Here is a 19859-nt window from a genome sequence, read left to right on the forward strand (position 1 = left end):
ACAAGAGATCTAAAGACGGAGTTGCATACAGAAAGCACAATCAGATTGTTCGGGACGTCGACATGTATCGTCTCTCTAGGTTCTTGGCTGGAGAATGACGCGATTTTGAGAGAGATTGGCACTCTGGGGTGGCAGGTCAAGGAAAATATCCTGCAGGCACGCATCAGTACTCGCACGACGAATAGACGTCGGGGGAACGCACATCTGCCGGGTGTCTGTATAGACCTGCTTTGAGTCTGCGCTGATCGAGGTGATGTCCGATGAAGCCGATCGAGCGACCAAGCACGAAGAGTCCGTTGAGCGTCTCCATTTCGAGATACTCTTGAGCTTCTTGCGGAGTGAACGAGCCACTGTCACGCAAGAGATCGGCAAAGCAGACCGCAATACAGCCATCGACATTGAGAATGAGCGTGTCCTTTTTGGCGCTCGTAACTTCTTCGACAGCCAGTGCATAGTCGAGCAGCTTGTGCTCCGGGAAAGTCTTGATGACAAATTCCTTGACGAGCTCGACGCGAGCGTCTGGGTTCGTCTTGCTCTTGATCTTGTGTCCGATACCGGGAATGAGCTTGTTCGCGCGGCGCATGGAGTCGACAAACTCGCGGGGGCTAAGACCTTGATCGTACGCGCCGGTCATTGCAGTTGCGCAATCGCTCAGAGCACCGCCGAAGCGAGAACCAATCGTCAGCAGACCCGAGACGAGCGACGAGACGAGATCCTTGCCAGCGCGGGTGGTGATGACGGTGTTCATGGCGCCACTGACGGCCGGACCGTGATCGGCAACGAGACAGAGACACATCTCGATGAATTTGCACAGATGTGCAGGCAGTCTTCGCTTGAACCAGAGCAATGCGAGCACACCACCAATACCAATGTCCTCCTTGAAGACGTCTGAGATGCGCATGCCAGCATAGAGCAACTCTTGACCGCGCTCATCAGAGATGGTCGAGATGAACGCGGCTGGCTTTCGAACCATGCCAAGTTCTTGCGCCCATTTGTAGTCGATAGGGATCGAAGGCGGGTCTCGCTCTGGCTTCGGGGAAATCTCGCCGTTGGCAACAAGCTGCTCGTAGACCTTGGTGAGTGCGACGGGCAGATCTTCGAAAGTGTCTGGCACGATGAAGCCGGCTGCTCGCATCGAGCGATTCTTGGCTGCAGCCGTCTCGAGGTCAGAGTTGGCCATCGATCCAGCGTGGCCGAATTGGACTTCTGTAGCAAACATGGAAGCACAAGTGCCGATTGCCCATGCGACGATAGGCTTCTTGATCTGTCCTGACTTGACAGCTTCGATGACGCGGTATTCTTCGACACCACCGACTTCGCCCAGCAAGACGAGCAGCTTGACATCAGGATCGGCTTCGTATCTGAGCAAGTGGTCGATGAAGCTTGTGCCAGGATATCGATCACCGCCGATGGCAATACCCTCGTAGGTACCGTTGGTTGTGAGCGAGAGGATGTTGTTGAGCTCGTTGGACATGCCACCGGATTTAGAGACGTAGGCGACCGAGCCTGCTCGGTACAGCTTCGATGCGAGGATGTTGTCCATCATACCGCCCGTATTGCCAATTCTGAAGCAGCCTGGCTTGATGCCACCGACAGTCGCGGGGCCGATGATGATGACGCCCTTTGCAATGGCAGCATGCAGGATCTCTCTGGCGTGTCGCTCTGGCACGCCTTCTGCAATGAGTGCGACAGCCTTGATCTGAGGGAACTGCAAGACTTCAAGCGTCGACTGATAGACTGAACGGCTCGATGCAAAGTTGACGAGCACGTCTGCATCGGGGTGGTTCTTGACTGCTTCGCCGATGGATGTATAGACTGGCAAGAGAGTCTCTCGCGTGCCCCAGTAGAACTTTTGGACATGATGACCTCCGAAAGGGTAGATCATAGCAGCGACGGAGGGCGTCTTGCGGCCGCAAGCATAATCAAAGTCGAGCATGCCTTGGATAGCACGAGGCTGAAGACCGTAGACGAGCGAGCGAGTGTCTGCATCGAAAGGCTTGAACGCAGGTCGCTGATGAGTCTTACCATGGCCAAAGCTGACGATGTTTCCGTTCTGATGACCAGCAAGAGGATCGCCCATTGACTCGACGGAAGGCGAAGGGGGTGCCGGCGTCATCGTGCCTGACATCGTACCGCCCTGCTTCGAGGGAGTCGTCAGGAGACCATTGAGCTGAGGCGCTGCAGAAGGCTTGTTGACGCCAAGTGCAAGAGGCACAATCTCTGTGATGAAAGTATCTGGGCCAAAGACTTGGATCTCAACACCGAGTGTCTCGCCGAGCAGTCTCATTGCCTTGAGACCCTCTTGATAGTTGGGACCTCCACGTCGAACAAAGATTCTGACTTTGTGAGCCTGCAGACCGGATTGAAACTGTTTGAGTGCTCGAATGATGCCCTTAAAGGTCGAAGCGACGTTGGTGAAGTTGGCGATACCACCTCCGATAATGAGTACCTTGCCATCTGAGCGGACCTTGCCGCGTGTAATGAGATCGAGGATCGTCTTTGCGTACTCGTACGTCTGATTCTCGGTAGGCGCGCCAGAATATTCGCCATAGTTGGCAAGCTCATTCGCAAAGCCATGAGCAGCAATAGCGTCTGAGTAGACGACTGAAGCACCACCGCCTGCGACCATCGTCCAGACGCGACCATTCGGGTTGAGCACAGTGAGCTTGAGGGAAGCGCCCGTAGAGCCATCGAGTTTCTGGATCCACGCCTCCTCCTTGGTCAGGTCGCGGCCAAAGGGTGCAGGAAAGACGATGGGAGGGCCCCGGTCTGCAGAGATCTTGGTCGAAGTACCATTGGTGAGTGGCGCAGCGGCTGAAGGGTTGTAGAGCTTTGGGTCGCGTGCGATGGACCATTTGGGACCGCAAATAAAGTCGGCGGTCTGGTCGAGCTTAGCGGCCATGTCGAGATAGTGAATGGCAGGCGGTGCATCCGCGGTTGCATCGAGGCAGATCAAGGGGTTGATCTCTGCCGGCTTCGGATGAGCTCATGTCGCTTGCAGATGCATGTGCAACGTACCAAGGTAAGCAAAGTGCAGGTCCGCATAGACGGAGTAGAGGCGGATGAGGAAGTCGACCAGGACTTCCTTCTTGTCCTCAGGCACGTGAGTGAGCAGCGTCGAGCTAATCGTCTCGCGAGATGGCAAGGATCCGTCTACGGGGATGAGCAGCTTGAGCGCCTTTGCGTCGACGTCTCCGACTTCTATACCGCCTTCGTGGGTGAATAGGATGATGTCGCCTTCTCTGACAGAGTTGATGCAGACGTAGTACTCGGTATGGGACGGGTGTGGCAGGAAGGGCTCGACGATAAAAGTGTTGATTGTACCCGTTGTCGACTCGACCTGCAGCAGCATATCCGTTGTTAGCAAATTGCCTTTGCAAAGAGGGAACAAAGCCTGCCTGGACGGCCTTGCCAGCGCGCTCTTGTATCCACTTCTTTGCGTCTTTCCAGTCGGCGTTGAGCAAGAGGAGACCACTCTTGCCCCGACGCTTGATCAATTGATCTCTGCACACGTAGGCGCCGCATTAGCTTTGACACAGATAGTACTTTGCTGGCGTACGGCTTGACGACGAGCTTGGTAGAATGGACCCATGCGGGCAAAGCATCGTCAGGCGTGATCGTGTCGGTTGCGCTGTCCCACGCGACCTGTGCAACGCGAGGGGTGGGCACAGCGAAGCCTTTGCGTGCGGTGACGGTGCTCGACACATCCGGTGCTCGCGTAAGCCAGTAGGCCAGCAGGAGCTTGGCGTCAAACTCTCGAATGGCTACGCGTCACATGTCAGCGTTGAGCTCAACTGACATGCGAGCACGAGGAGCATTGACGTACCTTTGGCTGACATGTTGACCTGTTCGAGTGTCTGGTGGTGCGAGAAGTATCTGTACAAAGGAAAGGATCAGCAAAGCTCAACAGACCGACAGGGTGGGGTGCCCCAGTTGGGATCTGCGAGGAGCGGGTGGAGGTCTGTGCGCAGGGTCGCTCTATGAGAAGCTCTGTGCAGCGTCATGGTCGGTATGAACGGTGCATGAGCCAGAGGACGACATGTCATGGCCTCAGGACGCCAAAAGGGATCGTTGGGACATTGCAGGAACAGAGGAGCTCATTTGAGTGTCGAAGCTTACTCGAGCTTGTAGCAGCGTTCGGCAGCAGGTGGTCAGCGTCACTGAGCTTCCACCAATCGGTCCTGATGGCCACAGAGCGGATGTATCGTCAGCCAACGAGTTCAGCAAGAATGATTGGGGTGCTCACCCTTTGTTCGTACGTGATCAACTACAGCCTCTTTCTCGTGCCGTTTCCGATGCAGCACTGGTTGACAGCAGCTGAAACAAGCTAGCCAGCGTGCATCAGTGATTTGTTGATGCTTGTTCGACGCTCGTACAGACCTTTTGCTCGTTTGACAATCTGTCGAGTTCGCTGCTGTTGGCGACGCGGCACGCGTTGGGCGGAAGACTGTCCCGTCTCGGTCGATTTTGGCTTGATGTGGCGAAAGAATCTCCTTGCCACGCAGCCTGACTCAGCCGACGATTACTCTGGCGTATTCTGGCGAATAGTCAACCGGGACCGCTCTGTCATCTACGCTGACGACCTACCAGGTCAGAAGAGGGGCAAGTCGAGTCGTCAGGGCAAGCTTTTCTGCATCTGCACAGTCGCACCTCCTCGGCAATCACTTTCCGAGCGGCCGACAGACCCGTCAGGTCTCCCACAGCAGCACAAGACCGGATCGTCGGCTAGCCTGGGCAGGAAGAGCAGCAACACTCGTCACAGTCGCCTCTGTTGCCACTTATACCTTTGATCCTACTTCGGCCCGACAGATCCACAGCGATATGGCACCTACGACAACGCGACAGCCATCAGAGGATGCGCACAAGTCCAATGGCACCAATGGCACCAACGGCACTGTTGATCATGCTGCCATCACTGCCGATCAGAAATCTCATTCCAAAGTGGTCCGTGTGGATTGCCTTTTGGCTTGCTTGTTTGTGTGCCTGATGATGGTTATGGGGGACAGGTCATCATCGGCAGTGGCCCGGCAGGTCATACAGCAGCTATCTACCTCGCTCGTGCGAACCTCGAGCCCGTCATGTTCGAGGGCATGCTCGCCAACGGATTCGCTCCAGGCGGTCAACTCACCACTACAACCGACGTCGAGAACTTCCCGGGCTTTCCAGAGGGCATAAGAGGACCAGAGATGATGGACCTCTTCAGGGAACAGTCCCTCCGATTCGGTACAACGATCCACACAGAGACCATTTCAAAGATTGATCTCAAGTCGCGACCCTTCAAATATTGGCGAGAGGGTGCCGAGCAATTAGAGCCAGAGACCGCAGACACTGTCATCATCGCCACGGGAGCTTCTGCACGTCGGCTCAACCTCAAAGGCGAAGAGACTTATTGGCAGTCGGGCATTTCGGCCTGCGCAGTCTGTGATGGTCAGCTTATGAGTAGTCGAATAACTGTGCGATAGCTGATCATGTCATAACAGGCGCTGTACCAATCTTCAGGAACAAGCCACTGGCTGTCATTGGTGGTGGCGATTCTGCCTGCGAGGAAGCCATCTATCTCACAAAGGTTCGCCGATCTGCTTCTCGACTTGCTCACCTGGCTCATCCTGCGTTTGTCTTTGACAGTACGGTTCGCACGTCTACGTCATCGTAAGGCGAGACCAGCTGCGAGCATCCAAAGTCATGGCGAAACGTCTGACCACACATCCCAAAGTGACGGTCATGTGGAACTCCGAGCCGCTCGAAGCCAAAGGCGACGGCGATCTTCTGCAAGCCATCACTGTCAAGAACAAGAAATCCGGTGAGACAAAGGACCTGCCCGTCAACGGTCTCTTCTATGCCATCGGTCATGACCCAGCGACCAATCTCGTCCGAGATCAACTCGACGTAGACGCGGACGGCTACATCATCACCAAGCCAGGCACGGCAGAAACGAGCATCAAGGGCGTCTTTGCTGCTGGCGATGTGCAAGACAAGCAGTTCAGGCAGGCTATCACAAGTGCTGGCACGGGCTGCATTGCTGCTCTGCAAGCCGAGCGATACTTGAGCGAGCACGAAGTACCAGACTCGACGGGCGAACCTCATGTGCCTTCCAATCACTACCTCGGCGGCGACAAGGTGTAGCTAGCATGATTCGTTGTACCTAGATGAAGCCACCTTACGCTAGAGAATTGATTTGTGAAGGCGTTATAGCTGTGAGTTGCGTCGCGTGCCAAGAATGAGGTCAATCTGCCAGGCGTAACATGCTCACTGACTTCAAAACCCCCGAGCCCTCTCCCGAGACGCCTCAGCCACCATGTTGAGGCTACACTGGAGCATACTGATAGCTTTCTGCGTTCCTGCACTTGCGCATTTCACCTTAGATTACCCAACAGCACGAGGATTTGACGAGGACATGTCAGCCATGGTTTCTTGCCCATCACTGACGCGCACTGATCCCGACTTGCCAGTGAGCCCCAATTCTGCGGAGGGTTCGCTAATGTCGGCTCGCCTTCGACGACACCAGGCGAACGCCAGCCTTTCTCGCTCGGTGAGATGCGCCAGCATCTCTGTTGTCGTGAGCTGACTTGCGAGCAGGCCAATCCGTGCTCAACATCGACAGTCACCACAACACTGCTCAGGTTGCATTGACGCTATCGTATGCGCAGGCTCCCACAGCCTTTTCAGACTGTACGTGCATCGAATCTCATATGAAACGCGACAGCGATTGACTGGATCAGCTTACAGTCAACGTCAGCATCTCGCCCTCATTCACCCTACAAGGACAGGGCAATTGGTCCTTCCCCGTAGATCTCGGCACACTCAGTCCCGCGCCCGTCAATGGCACGAACGCGACCATTCAGATCTTCTTCAATGGTGGCGATGGCGCATTGTGAGTCGCGCGAAGTCCACCCAAGTGCCAGACTGACTCGTTTAACGAAGATACCAGTGTTCGGACGTCGTTCTGCTGAGCGGCTTCACGACGCCGAGCGATGTTTCGACTACCAACTCGACACAGACGGGCACTTCAGATGCGCCCGCGTCTTCATCGAGCTCGACACCGAGCAGCGGTGCATCTTTACTTATGACAGGCTCGTTGATGACCTTTACCGCGGTCGGCGCGTCTGTCCTGCTGTTGGCCTAGCCAGAGACCGAATGTGCTAGCTGCAGTTCAGATCGTACAAACAATGCATCAACAGAATCCATCTAGATCTAGTGTTGCTTCATGTCGAGCCTTGACCGGTGCCCACTTGCGATCCTCTATGTCTCAGACAGTCCGATTGCTGATCAAGACGCTTGAATGAGATAGTCCCGGATCTCCTCGCAAGACCGCCGAACGATGTCCGCCATAGAGTACTGCGACGCTTCTAGAACGAGCAAATCGGCGTTTGGAGCCGCGTGCCCATTGACTGTGCTGTCGCTCTTGATGGCCCGACCATGCTCGACGTCGCCGGCTCGGAAGAGATGACGATGCGCCTTTAGGTAAGCTGGCCAGACGATGTTCTGCCAGTATCCCGGCGGATCTTGCCACATTTCCCCTTCTGTCATATCGGATTGCGCTCAATGATAGGACGCGTGGGAGCAAGGAGAAGCAGATGAGGAGCGTCGATCAGCACGAGATCCAGCGAACGACAATGATCTCACCTGCTGTGTTCTATGAAGGCGCTTGTCAGCTCAGGGTCGAGTCAAGGCAGATGACACGCACGTAGCCGTTCCTCTCCTCTCTCCGCTTGCGCAGTATCGCTTCGTCCTCGCGAACAAATAGCTTGATATCGTATTGCGCGTTGGCTTGTCGATCCCAGTACATGAGAAAGCCGTCGACGATGCAAAAGGACGTTTGCCGTTCGTCTAGCTCCGCGAATACTTGTCGCCAATGCTCAATCCTGTACAAGCCCTTCAGCACCGGGAGACACGCGCCGGGTCGCCACACACAAGCCATCCGGTAGCGGCAGATCGTTTTGCTTGTTCATATGGTCATGCGAAGAGTAGAGCGGTGGAGGCGGCAGGGCTGCATGCTGCCGAATGTAGCTGAGCACTTTGTTGAAGCGCGACCACTCTAATCTGTCATTGAGGACGGATGAGCGTCGCATGAGCTCACGGTGGCGCGCAGACTGACGCTGTCTCGGGACTGTCCCAATCCTGAACGCCGTAGATGGGATGTATCGGTAATCGCTCGGCGGGCGGCGTGAGATCATCTTGGTGCAGGATAAACGTTCGTTCGGGCGGCAGGATCTGCTTGAGGAACTTGGCCAGCGTCGTCTTGCCGGAGCAGGATGCGCCGCCCAGCGCGATCATGATGACACGGTCCGTCATCGGTCTAGGGTCTACCGCTCAAGGGTCGATTCATGTTGAGGATGACTGACATGTTGCTCGGCACGCGGCGCACGCGACACAGCGACAGTCAGGCCTTTGCAACCCACCCCACATCGAGCTCTCGTGACTCGTCGGACCCGACAGTGCATTGCTCGACGATGGCAGAGTCTACGAACACCGGTTCGCCTGCGCAGAACGATGCATTGCCGCAAGACGCCGCCGCCCCGAAAGATGAGCTCACCGACCAAGAGATCATGGCCTTGACGCAGCAGATCAAGGAAGACGAGGCCAAGAAGTCACCACTCGTCGGGGAGATCATCGACTTGAGCCAGCTACAAGCCGAGTACGAGGGCGGACAGAGCGATCAGATCTTTGTGGCCAAATTCCGTTACCTCTCGACGCAGGGCTACGAGCTCTTGCGCAAGCTGCGAGGCGACGGCGATTGCTTCTATCGTGCCTTTGCGTTTGCCTGGCTCGAGGAGATTGCAACGCAGGGCGGTACATTGGCTGCTCAAGCTCTATCGCTCATCGAATTACAATTGCCCCTCCTCGAGGCAGCAGGCTACGACAGCGAAATAGTTCAAGATTTCTATGAGCCCCTGCGCACGATGCTGGAGAAACTAGCGACAAGTAAATCAGAGTCACACGAAGCCTACTTGCTTGAGAGGTTCAATGATGCAGAGACGAGCAACTCGACCGTCGTGTTCCTGCGCCTCATCGCTTCGGCTTTCCTCAGAAGCAATGCCGACGAGTTTCTCGCCTTCCTCTTTGCTTATGAGGACGATGCGCGCTTGTTGGATGAGTCGGGCATGCCGACGATGCACAACTTCTGTCAGCTCTACATCGAGCCGGTCCGTCGCACCGCCAGAGCTCACTACCTGTGCTGACTATGAATTGCGCAACAGACTCAGAAAGAAGTAGATCACTTGGGCATCGTCGCTGTCACGCGAGCACTTCGGACCTCGCTCAAGATCGCAGACCTCGATCGCTCCCTCGTCGGCGCGCAATCTGGCGATACTCAGACCGCTCAGGTCAACTTTCACGACTTCGACGGCTCAAACGGTTCAGAACAAGCAATGATCGAATTCCATACAAACACGCTACTGCTAAGACCGGGTCACTATGACCTCATTCGCAAAACGTAGGCATCATTGCGCAAAGAGTCGTTTCCGCAGAGCCGACACACTACCGTAAGCCGCATCGATATCGTCGTCGCCGGCTGTCGGCGTCAAGAGCGAAGCGTCGGGCGCAGTCTCATTGTTGGGCGGTCTGGCCTCGGCATCATCGAAAGGCGAAGCATTGGTGACTTTGGAAAGCGTGCCCCGACGTGAGCGAGGCAGAGGAGGTGGCGGCGGCCTTCTGCCCGGATGACCGATAGATGATGTAGATCCTGAGCGAGATCTGTTGCCTATGTTGGGCGCTACGAGCGTTTTGCTCAGCTCTGCTAGAGCTTGCGATCTGCCATCTGGCGAAGAGGAGCGATCGTGTCCTTCATCGGAGCCCTTATGCATGCTCGTTGTTCGTGAAGGCGCAGAGACCTCGCTGTCATAATCGTCGCTCACGGGTGAGAGTGGCTTGGTGTAATCTGGTCTTGCGTTCAGCGTGGTTAATGAATGACAAGGTAGACTGACTGGAGGGAAACATGCCATCGCGCTTTGTGCGCGCATTTTGGCCTGTCCACCATTCGGCATTGATCTCGCGAGACACGAGTAAATGGTCCCCTGCCTTGAGCGTGACTTCGTCGTCCGCACTGGCAGTGTAGTCAAAGGTCGCCACAACAGTACGCAGGGTCTGCGTAGCCGGTGGAGCGGTGTGCGTCCTTCTGAATGCAGGCGAGTGAGGCACCGCCAGCGAAGCGGTCGTGTCTAGTACCGGTGATAGATCCGCGTTGTCGTCCAGATCCTCATATCTCGCCCTGTGGCCCGGCAATCTGATCGAGCCAAGCTTGGGCATTCCGCCCACGACAGCACTGCTGACTCCTTTTGCTCTGTTCTTGAGACTTCTGTCGCTCTGGTTCGAAGCGGCAGAGACATTGGAGAGCGATCGACCACGGCCTTTGATAGCTTCAGGATCCAGCCTGGAAGCTGTGGCGGCCGTCTCGTTGTCCGATGAGGAATGGGAGACTGATCGTTGCCGGGTGTGTTTCTGAACGGGCTTCGTACGTGACTTGATGGTCGACGAACGCTGATGTAGACCGGCCGAAGGCGTTCCAGGCTGATCGTCGGGCCATTCGTCGAGCATTGCCTCGAGCCGGCTTTTGTAGCTCGTGACGAAGCGGAGCTCTGCTTCGACAAAGGCGGTCAGATTGGCCAGACTGTCGAGATCGCTGCCCTGAATAGCAAGCGCTCGTGCCTGGACATCGTCTTGCGTGCTCTCGAATTTACTGCTTGCGATGTGAGCAAGAACCCGTCATTCATTGTTCAAAGACGTACGCTTTCGCACTGCGGAGCTCTTCTTCCAGCGCCGCCTTTTCGGTCTTGCTCTTCTGGATCTTGCCCAACACGGAATCATACGTCAATCTCCTATCCGTGAGCTTCTTCGACTGGGCCTTGTACTCTGATATAGCGATGAGCTGCCTTTCGAGCGCATCGAGGTAGCCATTGTTGAGCGTGTCGACATATTCCGTCTGGAACGTCGCAATGTCGCTATGGGCTGCGCCGAAAGCACGTAGAGCTTGGCTATATTCGGACTCGGCAGGCATGGTCTCGGCCTGATCAGACACGACGAGTGCCAGGCTCTCAATAGGGAGCAATCCCTCGCCGCCCGCGTGGGCCGAGGGCTTCTTCTTGCCTAGCTGCCTGACATAACCAGTCGCAACATCCTGGATTTTCTCGGCTATCGATCGTTTGGCCTCGACGCTAGCCTGGAGGGTCTGTAGACTGCCAAAGCAACGGGTCTCAAATTGACTTGGATGTGAGCTCGAGGGGCCATTGCGCACCTCTGTGACGGTCCTGTCTGCGCCTGAACGGCTCCGATTCTGCACCGCAAATGAGCCTACACTCAGTGATGAGTGAAAGAGTGCATACTTTTCGTTCGCCCGCTGCCTGAATCGCTCGATCCGCTTCATGTTGCCTTTGTTGCGACTCGTTGCTCTTGCGAGTCAACCAAGCCGGACACGCTCGGACCTTCGTGTGTACGTCGATATCGACTTGTGCCGACCTTCAGGGCATCTTCTCAAGCGCCATTGTGTGGGAGGCCAGAACCGCCGAAGTGAGGAGACACGCTGCCAAGCTTTGAAACGATCGTCAACGCGACACGACACCCTCTGCTGGTCGGTGCCCCGTCCCCCATGCCGTCCATAGTCATGACAGGTGCGCCGATTGATCTTGCATGTGGGTTTTGCTGATGGCGGCATGCAGGTGGTGCGACAGGCGTTGGCGCCCGAGCCATCCGAGCGCTTGTCTCCCAAGGCATCAAGGCAAAGATCCATTTCACTTACAACCGCTCTTCGCCCGATGCCCTGCTGTTCTGCGAGACGGACGAGACCTCTTTGCATGCACATCAGCTCGACCTAGCTCAGCTCACAAGCGTGCGAAGCTGGGCGAGCGCGCTGCAACGTGACTTGGCCTCCATTGACGTACTCGTATTGAACGCCGCTATCATCAATCAGCAGCGCAAGCAAGGCATACTGGGCTATGTTGAAGAAGTGCTCGTGAGCATACATGCGCTCATGAGAGAGCCAGCCTGACGCGAATCAGGTCAATCATCTCTCGCAGCATTATCTCATTCAGCTCCTACGACCATTACTTTCTAAAGGCTCGCGCATCGTCTTTGTCGGCTCAGAGCTGCACCGAAAAGCGCTGAATCAAGGTACCGACCTTTCATGTTCGACCTTACAGCTCGCTGAGCGGAAAGTCAGATCTGAACGAGCAGGTGCGTTTTGACTCGACAGTGGCACACGACAGCACTGCGTCATACGCAACGACGAAAGCGCTCCTCATGCTATCTGCTCAATACTGGCATCGTACGCTCGCAGCCGACGGAATCCAAGTTTGCGCAGTCTCGCCGGGCTTTGTCCCATCGACCGGTCTCTCACGCAATGCTAGCTGGCCAGCAAGAGTGGCGATGAAATGGCTCATTCATTATGCACCATTCGCCAAGACGGAGGAGCAAGGCAAGGCATTACGAAAGGGCACAGAAGTATAGCTGACAGCATGCAGGTGGTGCGCTCATCGCGCGAGCAATGACCGCGCCGTTACCCGCGAGCCAGAAACTGGTCTACTTCCAGCACACGGGTACCGAGCGAGGCTTGGACGAGCGCACGGAAGACAGAGTGTTGCAGGAGAAATGGCGTCTTAGCAAAAGTGTCCTTGACGCACTTTCCTGAAGCACCGCGCCGAGAGCGTCGACAGAGCACCGGTAGACTCGACGCGCAGCTGGCAAAGTCATACGATCTCATGCTCGCTTCATGGATCATCTTCAGACTCGACTCACTGAACCGAGCAAGTTGCGCCTGCTGTACTGGACAAACCGCTTTCAACATCACACCAGTTTGACGCCCACGCTCACACAGCAGTCCGGATGGTCTCGATGGGTCCCAGCACTGTACATTTCTTGCCTGCTGGTCAGGACAACAGTCCTTCAGACTACCATGGTGGTGCCAATCCGTCCCAAGCCAAACCTTTGGCCGGTCTACTCAGCTTGCCTAACGAGCTCCTGTTCGACATTGCTCAGCGTGTCGGCCAAGACAGCGTCAGTGACGTGATCTCTCTTTCCAAGATCAACAAGAAGCTCTGCAGCATCGTCGATGAGCATCTGTGTCGGACCGTCATCGGCGAGCGCAAATCAACTGACCGTGGTAACACTGCGCTTCAGATCGCTCATCATCGTGCAAAGTATTCCTGCGTCGGATGTCACAAGCACAGCGCATGCATCAAGCACGTCGCCATCGATCCGGCTCATCCAGAAGAAGGCCGACTCCCGATCTGCTGTTGGTGCTACGACAGCGCTGTTTCGCCTCTTCGCAATCAGTGCCATCCTGTCCGGCCCAACAACGAGACCGAAAAGAGAGCAGCCGCTTGGAGGAAGCAGATGGAGCTTCGTCGCGGATATCCTCGACTCTTCGGCGCTTCGTGGCTGCCCATCGATCAGCTTCCGCCCTGGACTACCCACGAATTCATCAATATGGTCGTCGCGTTCATTCATCCAGAGTGTATGACGTACAAGACTATGCAAAGCTACGAATGCCAGTTCGCATGATTCACTCATCTTCGCGCTGCTGACAGCACTTGACAGTTGCAAAGCTATTCCTGCAGTCGTCACCGTGTTCTCTTTGATTGAATATCGCTCACGTGTGCGCACGAACACAGTCCCAGTGGCGCAAACGCGATTCTTGTTCCAGCGAATGCATTCCATTCGTTTCACAGCACTGCGCCAGGCATGTTCTCGTGAGTCGCACATCGTCATGCGAAGAAGTGTGACACCGCTGGACGATAGCTCGTCGAGCTAGGATAAACGCGGATGGGCAACGAGCATTCGACGACTTCATGTCGAGATGGCATGAGGACAGCGTGGTCAGTTTTCACGCGCTCGTCTTCGACTTGCGGTATGCGACCTGCAGATGGTCGTCGACTATGTGCGGGTGAGCCAGGGCGACTCAATGTGGGTGAAGACAGTGGCTCGAGCGAGACTTTGCGCGACAGTGTAGGCTTGTCGATCTCGCGTGACTTGAACAAGACAGGCAAGTAATCGAGATCGGGCACGCCGCGATAGACAGCATTGGTCGGCGTAGAGACTCCGATGGCCGGCATGAGGTGATGTGTGCCTGTCTTGGTGGGTAGAGGCGTCAAAGGCGTCTCCGAACCGAATGTAAAGGAGGGACTTCTCGCATGATCTGGAGCGATTCTCGCGGATCCGTTGGGCATGACAGATGGCGAGCGACCGTGCACCGGCATGCGAGACAGAGGCGTCTCGGGTAGCTTTACAGCTTCTGGTGGCAACACGAGAAAGGAAAAGCGAACGCTCCATTGAAGCTTGACGCCACTTGTAGCAAAGTCAGGCGTCTGACCGCTCGGTATAGACAAGGCTGCGGTGACTCGACCGGCATCGAGTGTGATCTCATGATGTTCCGCATGCAGTCGTCTGGTGAATTGCCGCACTTGCGCTGCAGGTTTGACCGAGATGCTCGTCTCGACCAGCTCATACGTCTCGAGGCGTGCACTAACTTTGAGCACTCTCGCATCACCATCATTGATCCGCATAGACGCCAGCACGGTCTCTCCAAGTCTATAGGCAGATTTGACCAGCGTCAGATGTGCCACCGCGTAACCATCTTTCTTGATTTCATATGACACTGCGCCAAGTCAATCAGTGCATGCCAGCCAGAGACAAAGATGAGCTGCACCTTTTGGGGAGTTGCGCGACACAAAGTCTACAGCGTTGCGGCAGCTGGTCAGCTCATCGGCCATGCTCGTCGAGTTCGAGCCGGTCGTGCGCTCTTTTGTCTCCGAGCGGGCAGCCGGCTCCCGCAGCGCAGTCTTGGCGAGCTCCCTACTAAGCTCTGCCTGTTCATCGTCGTCTACCTTTGCCTCGATCGGCTCTCGCAAAGCGGCATTAACAAGACTAGCTGCATATCGGTCAACAGCATTTCGCTGTGCCGCGCTCGAGTAATGATCTTGCGCAGTCGGCGCAAAAGGTACAGTGGGCTGCTCAAGCTTAACATCGCATTCGTCACGGTGCCAGATGACAGGATTAGTCAGATCGTAGAACGGCCTCGCGCCGACAAGGTCGACATGATTGTATAGCCTGATGGGAACGCGAAATGCGCAGTAGACTGGCTTCGACAGGCCAGGCGCATCCGGGACTTGCTTTTGAACACTGACAAGAAGCTCATATACAAACTTGATCGTCTTACCGGTGAACGTCGGCGGCAAATCGCCGGGCAATCTCAACGAGAAAGAATCTGTCGCGCAATTAGTCAGATGAAGCAGGCATTGCGCAATGACCCACACGACTTGGTCTCCCCTGGCTCTAGATGCTGATCGATAGAAAGCAAACTCGGCGGTGTATTGAAGACAGGCACAGATTTGTCAGACATACCACGCTGCCGCCGATCTTCGAGCGTGCCCGAGCTCGGCGTCGTCGGCGAAGCTACCACAGAACTCGCAGTATCCTGGCTCCACAGCCATCTGGTCCATGTGGAGCCCGTTGGCTCGGCATAGGACAGACTGCCGCCACCTATCAGGCCAGATTTGTTCATGATGCCGTTCAGCTGTGAATCACCCCCAAAGATCGATCGCTTGACGGCAAGAAACTCTGCCGGCTTGACGAGTGCCTCGTCAATCTCAAACCGACCATCAAATTGAGCAGACGCCCATTGAATTGTGAGGCCGTTCGGGGCCCTGAACTGGTTCAGCCACGGCGGCGCAGATCGCACCCGTGCGCCTCGATCGAACGAGCTGAACGACGAGACGGAAGGCCGGTGGTTTGCAAAGCTAGAGACAGACTCTTCGTCGCCGTCATTGTCGCTTACCGAGCCAGCCATTGCATCCGTCTGATCATCTCGAGACAGTGTGCCCAAAGTGCTCGTCGAACGTGAGGAGCCGCCCTTTATGCTGTCGCTTGGCGATTGAGACTTGAAGCGCTCCATTGATGGTCTGACTTTTGGTTTGGGCGTCTGCTCGGGATCGTCCTCTTCTATGGGCACGGGTATTGCTGGTATGCGCTGTCCCTTGCGCGGTGTGGATACGCCTGCTTGCTGTGACCTCGCTGAGCGCTTCACGGCAGCTGCGCGAGTCTGACCAGCATACGACTGCGCTATCTGTTGCGTGCCTAGATCGTCCAGGGCCGGATTGATACTGTACATATTCTTGCGGTGTCCACCTGGCATGCGGCGGTTCGCATAAAGCCCATTGCTCGGCCCTCGTGCTTCCTCCTCGGGCCCCGAATCAGACGAAAGCTCTTCTTGCGGCCCATTGTCACCGTACCGGAGCGAGTGCCCAACGAGATGCCGCCTGTGAGGTGACGTGCTCACGTCTTGCTTGATTGGCGCACTTCGCAAGCTGCGCTCGGACTTGATGGACGTGGTGGACAACGCTGTACCGAGAGAAGGCCTGGGAGCATGCCCGAGCTTGACGCTGTTGGACGAGACGGACCGCAAGCGAGCTGGCCGCACTGGTGCTCTCGCTTTGCCTTTCAGCCCGTTGCTTCCTGGGGTATGTTCGACCGGCGCTTGCAGATTGCACAGACTGATACGACATTGGAAGAGCTCTCCAGCAAAGTAGGCCGACTGGGCCGGTTCGACTGTGATCTGGAGGTCCTCCGCTTCGGATAGATTGAGATCTTTCGAACTTCCTTGCGCGGCTTGGTAAGATGTATAGCCGGCCATACTTGTTGACCGTCGTCCCTGAGCATGATAGCTTGTGGATGACGGCAACAGATAGCCGGCCGATCCGTTTGGATCCGGCATGCCCGCGAGCCTTCAGGCCTTCAGGCTGGTCTGAAGCTCGAGCTCAGCGCTCAGCGCGACAGGCAGACGCGACTATCGCCATAACGCTGACCCGCGACGTAATGCATTCATGGTCATTGATCACTTCTTCATTTTGGCCTTCTTCGGGGCTGGACTCGCAGACCTGCTATCAGCTCTCCGCTTGGTGACCTTTGCCTTTGACTGCTTGATGAGCTTATCCTTTGTCACGTCACCATCGTCATCTTCTTCTACGATCTCCTCTTCGTCCTCTTCAAGGTCTTCCTCGAATGCTTCTTCGTTATCTGGCTTGTCGGCTGCTGCGATCTTCTTGGTCGGCTTGCCAACTTCTGATGCTTTGTGAAACGGAATCGGATGCGATTGCTTATTGTATCTACGATGCGCGCGGCACGTCAGTACTGCACAGAGCTCATGATAACGTTGGCTTACTGCCGCGTAAACGCTGCTTTATCCTTAGATGCTATGGCCTTGAGAAGTCCGTCGCCTTTGCTGGAATCAATACCGAGCTCGAGCACGGTGTCCCATTCCTCTTTTGTCAAGAAGTATTCGTCCATCAGCCGGATGACATCCGGGATACCTTGCTGGCCATCCTTGATCAAAGGCTGTACGAGACGAGGTAAAAGTGTCGGTATGTAGACCTGTCTGATCTCTTTGCGATCACCAGATACGCTGAGTCGCATACGGATCTGCACTTCGCCTAGCAATCGTTGCAGCTTGCCCTGCGTCGAGTTCCTACCGAACCAGCCTGGGAACATTCTTGCGTTCCTTGAAGAGTCTGCATTGAATGCTGCACCACTGCCGTAGCAAAGTGCTGCTGGTCGAACACAGGAGAACATGCCATGCACTGGCATGAGTGACCATTGCTGCGTCGATCCGTGTATCATGGCATCAACCAAGTCGCCGTCCGAGATGGCTTCGGCGGCACGAGCAGTCAGCTCGGCAGCTTTGTGTTGACGTTCGGCTTCGTCGCATCGCCGCGCGATCGTGTATTCGTGCTTCAGATAGTTCTCCTGCGCTGGAGACTTCAGCTAACACTTTGGGCATAACAAGAAGCTGACCTGAACGAATAACGGCATCGCATTGAAGTCCTGAAAGTAGGCCTCTTGCTTCTCCGACAGACTGGGACTGCTCTTCGTGCCAAACGCTCCTGGCGCGAAGAGCTTGTCCATGAGAGTAAAGGGCGTCTGTAGCGCGTTCTTGACAGATCGGTTTGCCAGATCTTTGCTCTGATCAAAGTCCATCTGTTCTGCGCTGAGCTTGAACGTCGAGAGCATATTGATGATCTGCCGAATGTCAGACTGTGCGCCGCTGGCGAGCTGTTCGACGACCTCGGCCGACACCTTCAGCTTCTCCCTGCACAGCTTATTAGTACAAGCTTGCTAAGGCATGAAGGCGGCTTGCTTGTAGCAGATGGACATCATACGAGACCGCAGCTCTACTGCAGTTGGCCGCCTGAAGGGTAGCGAGTGGCACGTTGCTTGGAAAGGACGCATCTTCTGAGATTTGGCATCATTGGCAATGCAGATGATAGGGATCTTCGTCTTCTTGATAAAGTCATTCAGAGCACCAACGCCTCCCCTATCACCACCGGACATGCCGTCTACTTCGTCTAGAACTAGACACGTCTTGTCTGTGATTGCATCGCCGTTCAAGTTGAGCCTGCCTTCGCCAAAGTAGCCGTCAAGGCTGGTATTCGTTATCGTGGATTTGAAAGCAGTCTGGAGAAGCTTCTTGCTGCGGGTGTCGCTTGCGTTGAGTTCGACAACATTGTAGCCGCAGGCATTTGCCACAACGTGCGCAGCTGTTGTCTTTCCTATCCCCGGCGGTCCAGAAATCATGACAGCTCGCGAAACGCCCATGCCATCTTTGCCCGGTTTCTTGAATCCCGACTTGCGATTCGTATCGAAGGTCTCCAGCCAGGTCTTCAGCTTTTCAACATTGCCCTTGTTTCCGCAGATATCCTTGATCTGCTTGGGCGCATACTTGACTGTCCATAACTGAGCAGCCGCGGAATTACTGCATCAGGTCTTGTCAGATCATGCAGGATCTACAATGGATGAGACTGACGCATCCGCAGCCTTGCCCTTGCCCTTGTCGGTAGCGGCAGCCACGACGGGAGCCTTTGGTGCCCTATCAAACGCTTTGGCGGTCGCAATAATTTTTGCTTCTTCCTCGGCCAGCTTCTTCTTTAGTTTGTCATCAATCTGAGCTTTCTCGGTTCTGATGAGCGCATAGAACTCGGCTTCATTGATCTGGGTAATGTTGAGCTTTGCGCATTGTCTGATCTTACTCTGCCCGGGCTCATGTCCTACAACGACATACGACGTCTTGCTCGAAGCGCCCGAAGTGACTCTGCCACCGTAGCGTTTGACGAGATCCGATGCTTGATCTCGAGACAGGTTGGCAAGCTCGCCAGTGAAGACGATGGTCTTTCCTGTCAGACATCCTTCCTTGCCTTGAGGCATGACAAAGTCTGGATCCGGGTCGAGAGGAGCAGATATCTTCGGGCCTTGTTTCCACGCGTCTGGATTCGGCTTGTAGTTTGGGTCCGGCAGGACATCTTTTGATTCCAGTCCAGCCGCCACCTTCGGCTTCGGCAATGGTTTGGCTTGCAGAGGCTTCTTGACTTTCTCCTCTTTGTCTTGGGCAGGCTTCTTTGCTTTCGCAGGCGTTGCTTTCTTTGGCTTCTCGGCTACAGGCCCAGGCTTATGGTCATCATCATCATCATCGCTGGACAAGACAGTGATTGTCTCTGTCTTGACACTTTTGCCAGCCGATGGCTTGCTAGCGGATGCTTTTGATGCTGCTTTGCTCGTGCTCGCGCGCGGTGTCGTCGTCTTTGACTTGACAGCGGGCTTGTCTGTTTCCATCAAATCATCGCTCGAATCTTCGTCGTCCTGTATGCGCTTCTTTGCCGCGCGTGGTGTCGACCTGGCAAGGGTAGCGGCCTTGCCAGGCTTCGATCGAATCGTCGTCGAGGGTTCCGGCTCATAGTCATCGCTGTCCGCATCAGCTAGCTTGGCGTCGTTGGCCTCATCCTCTCCGTCTTCATCCTCGCTTGCATATTTGATGACCGGCCTCTTGCGCTTCGGCGGACTGACCATGGAGCCTGTGACTGCCTGAGCGGAGACGTGGCAGACGA

General features: G+C 55.5%; 9 protein-coding genes across 9 annotated transcripts; 4 read left to right on the forward strand and 5 right to left on the reverse strand.

Moving 5' to 3' along the window:
* Window positions 1-16: 16 nt before the first annotated feature.
* On the reverse strand, window positions 17-4325 carry L969DRAFT_84276 (uncharacterized protein). Its single transcript, XM_014715548.1, has 8 exons — window positions 4247-4325; window positions 4120-4181; window positions 3827-3876; window positions 3560-3764; window positions 3399-3504; window positions 3019-3340; window positions 203-2967; window positions 17-150 (listed from the first exon to the last, which is right to left on the reverse strand). Exons 3-8 carry the CDS (start codon window positions 3837-3839, stop codon window positions 76-78), a joined length of 3486 nt encoding a protein of 1161 aa, XP_014571034.1. The 5' UTR covers window positions 3840-3876; window positions 4120-4181; window positions 4247-4325; the 3' UTR covers window positions 17-75.
* Window positions 4003-6123, forward strand: L969DRAFT_91864 (uncharacterized protein; the record flags this gene model as incomplete). Its single annotated transcript, XM_014715549.1, has 6 exons — window positions 4003-4005; window positions 4115-4306; window positions 4549-4944; window positions 5007-5427; window positions 5481-5566; window positions 5626-6123. 6 exons carry the CDS (start codon window positions 4003-4005, stop codon window positions 6121-6123), a joined length of 1596 nt encoding a protein of 531 aa, XP_014571035.1.
* A 95-nt stretch (window positions 6124-6218) lies between these two features.
* L969DRAFT_84278 (uncharacterized protein) lies at window positions 6219-7515 on the forward strand. The gene is made up of 5 exons (XM_014715550.1): window positions 6219-6396; window positions 6450-6529; window positions 6577-6669; window positions 6727-6871; window positions 6922-7515. Exons 1-5 carry the CDS (start codon window positions 6296-6298, stop codon window positions 7121-7123), a joined length of 621 nt encoding a protein of 206 aa, XP_014571036.1. The 5' UTR covers window positions 6219-6295; the 3' UTR covers window positions 7124-7515.
* On the reverse strand, window positions 7267-8292 carry L969DRAFT_14624 (uncharacterized protein; the record flags this gene model as incomplete). Its single annotated transcript, XM_014714911.1, has 5 exons — window positions 7267-7520; window positions 7624-7633; window positions 7685-7862; window positions 7912-8040; window positions 8096-8292. The coding sequence occupies 5 exons, from the start codon at window positions 8290-8292 to the stop codon at window positions 7267-7269; spliced, it is 768 nt and encodes a 255-aa protein (XP_014570397.1).
* Window positions 8293-8450: 158 nt separating this feature from the next.
* On the forward strand, window positions 8451-9437 carry L969DRAFT_42269 (uncharacterized protein; the record flags this gene model as incomplete). The annotated part of the gene is made up of 2 exons (XM_014715405.1): window positions 8451-9143; window positions 9198-9437. The coding sequence occupies 2 exons, from the start codon at window positions 8451-8453 to the stop codon at window positions 9435-9437; spliced, it is 933 nt and encodes a 310-aa protein (XP_014570891.1).
* Window positions 9096-11524, reverse strand: L969DRAFT_84280 (uncharacterized protein). The gene is made up of 6 exons (XM_014715551.1): window positions 11319-11524; window positions 11231-11269; window positions 10725-11171; window positions 9924-10675; window positions 9198-9877; window positions 9096-9143 (listed from the first exon to the last, which is right to left on the reverse strand). The coding sequence occupies exons 1-5, from the start codon at window positions 11357-11359 to the stop codon at window positions 9441-9443; spliced, it is 1716 nt and encodes a 571-aa protein (XP_014571037.1). The 5' UTR covers window positions 11360-11524; the 3' UTR covers window positions 9096-9143; window positions 9198-9440.
* A 26-nt stretch (window positions 11525-11550) lies between these two features.
* L969DRAFT_100901 (uncharacterized protein) lies at window positions 11551-13661 on the forward strand. Its single transcript, XM_014715552.1, has 6 exons — window positions 11551-11603; window positions 11652-11944; window positions 11991-12102; window positions 12152-12406; window positions 12453-12596; window positions 12740-13661. The coding sequence occupies exons 1-6, from the start codon at window positions 11582-11584 to the stop codon at window positions 13489-13491; spliced, it is 1578 nt and encodes a 525-aa protein (XP_014571038.1). The 5' UTR covers window positions 11551-11581; the 3' UTR covers window positions 13492-13661.
* Window positions 13662-13694: 33 nt separating this feature from the next.
* Window positions 13695-16699, reverse strand: L969DRAFT_42443 (uncharacterized protein; the record flags this gene model as incomplete). The annotated part of the gene is made up of 3 exons (XM_014715553.1): window positions 13695-14584; window positions 14636-15193; window positions 15241-16699. 3 exons carry the CDS (start codon window positions 16697-16699, stop codon window positions 13695-13697), a joined length of 2907 nt encoding a protein of 968 aa, XP_014571039.1.
* Window positions 16700-16819: 120 nt separating this feature from the next.
* Window positions 16820-19821, reverse strand: L969DRAFT_91871 (uncharacterized protein; the record flags this gene model as incomplete). Its single annotated transcript, XM_014715554.1, has 5 exons — window positions 16820-17090; window positions 17147-17727; window positions 17776-18070; window positions 18119-18733; window positions 18785-19821. The coding sequence occupies 5 exons, from the start codon at window positions 19819-19821 to the stop codon at window positions 16820-16822; spliced, it is 2799 nt and encodes a 932-aa protein (XP_014571040.1).
* Window positions 19822-19859: the final 38 nt, after the last annotated feature.

The sequence above is a fragment of the Mixia osmundae genome, assembly GCF_000708205.1.
Source record: "Mixia osmundae IAM 14324 unplaced genomic scaffold scaffold_1, whole genome shotgun sequence".
In the NCBI taxonomy this organism is placed as follows: Eukaryota; Fungi; Basidiomycota; class Mixiomycetes; order Mixiales; family Mixiaceae; genus Mixia; species Mixia osmundae.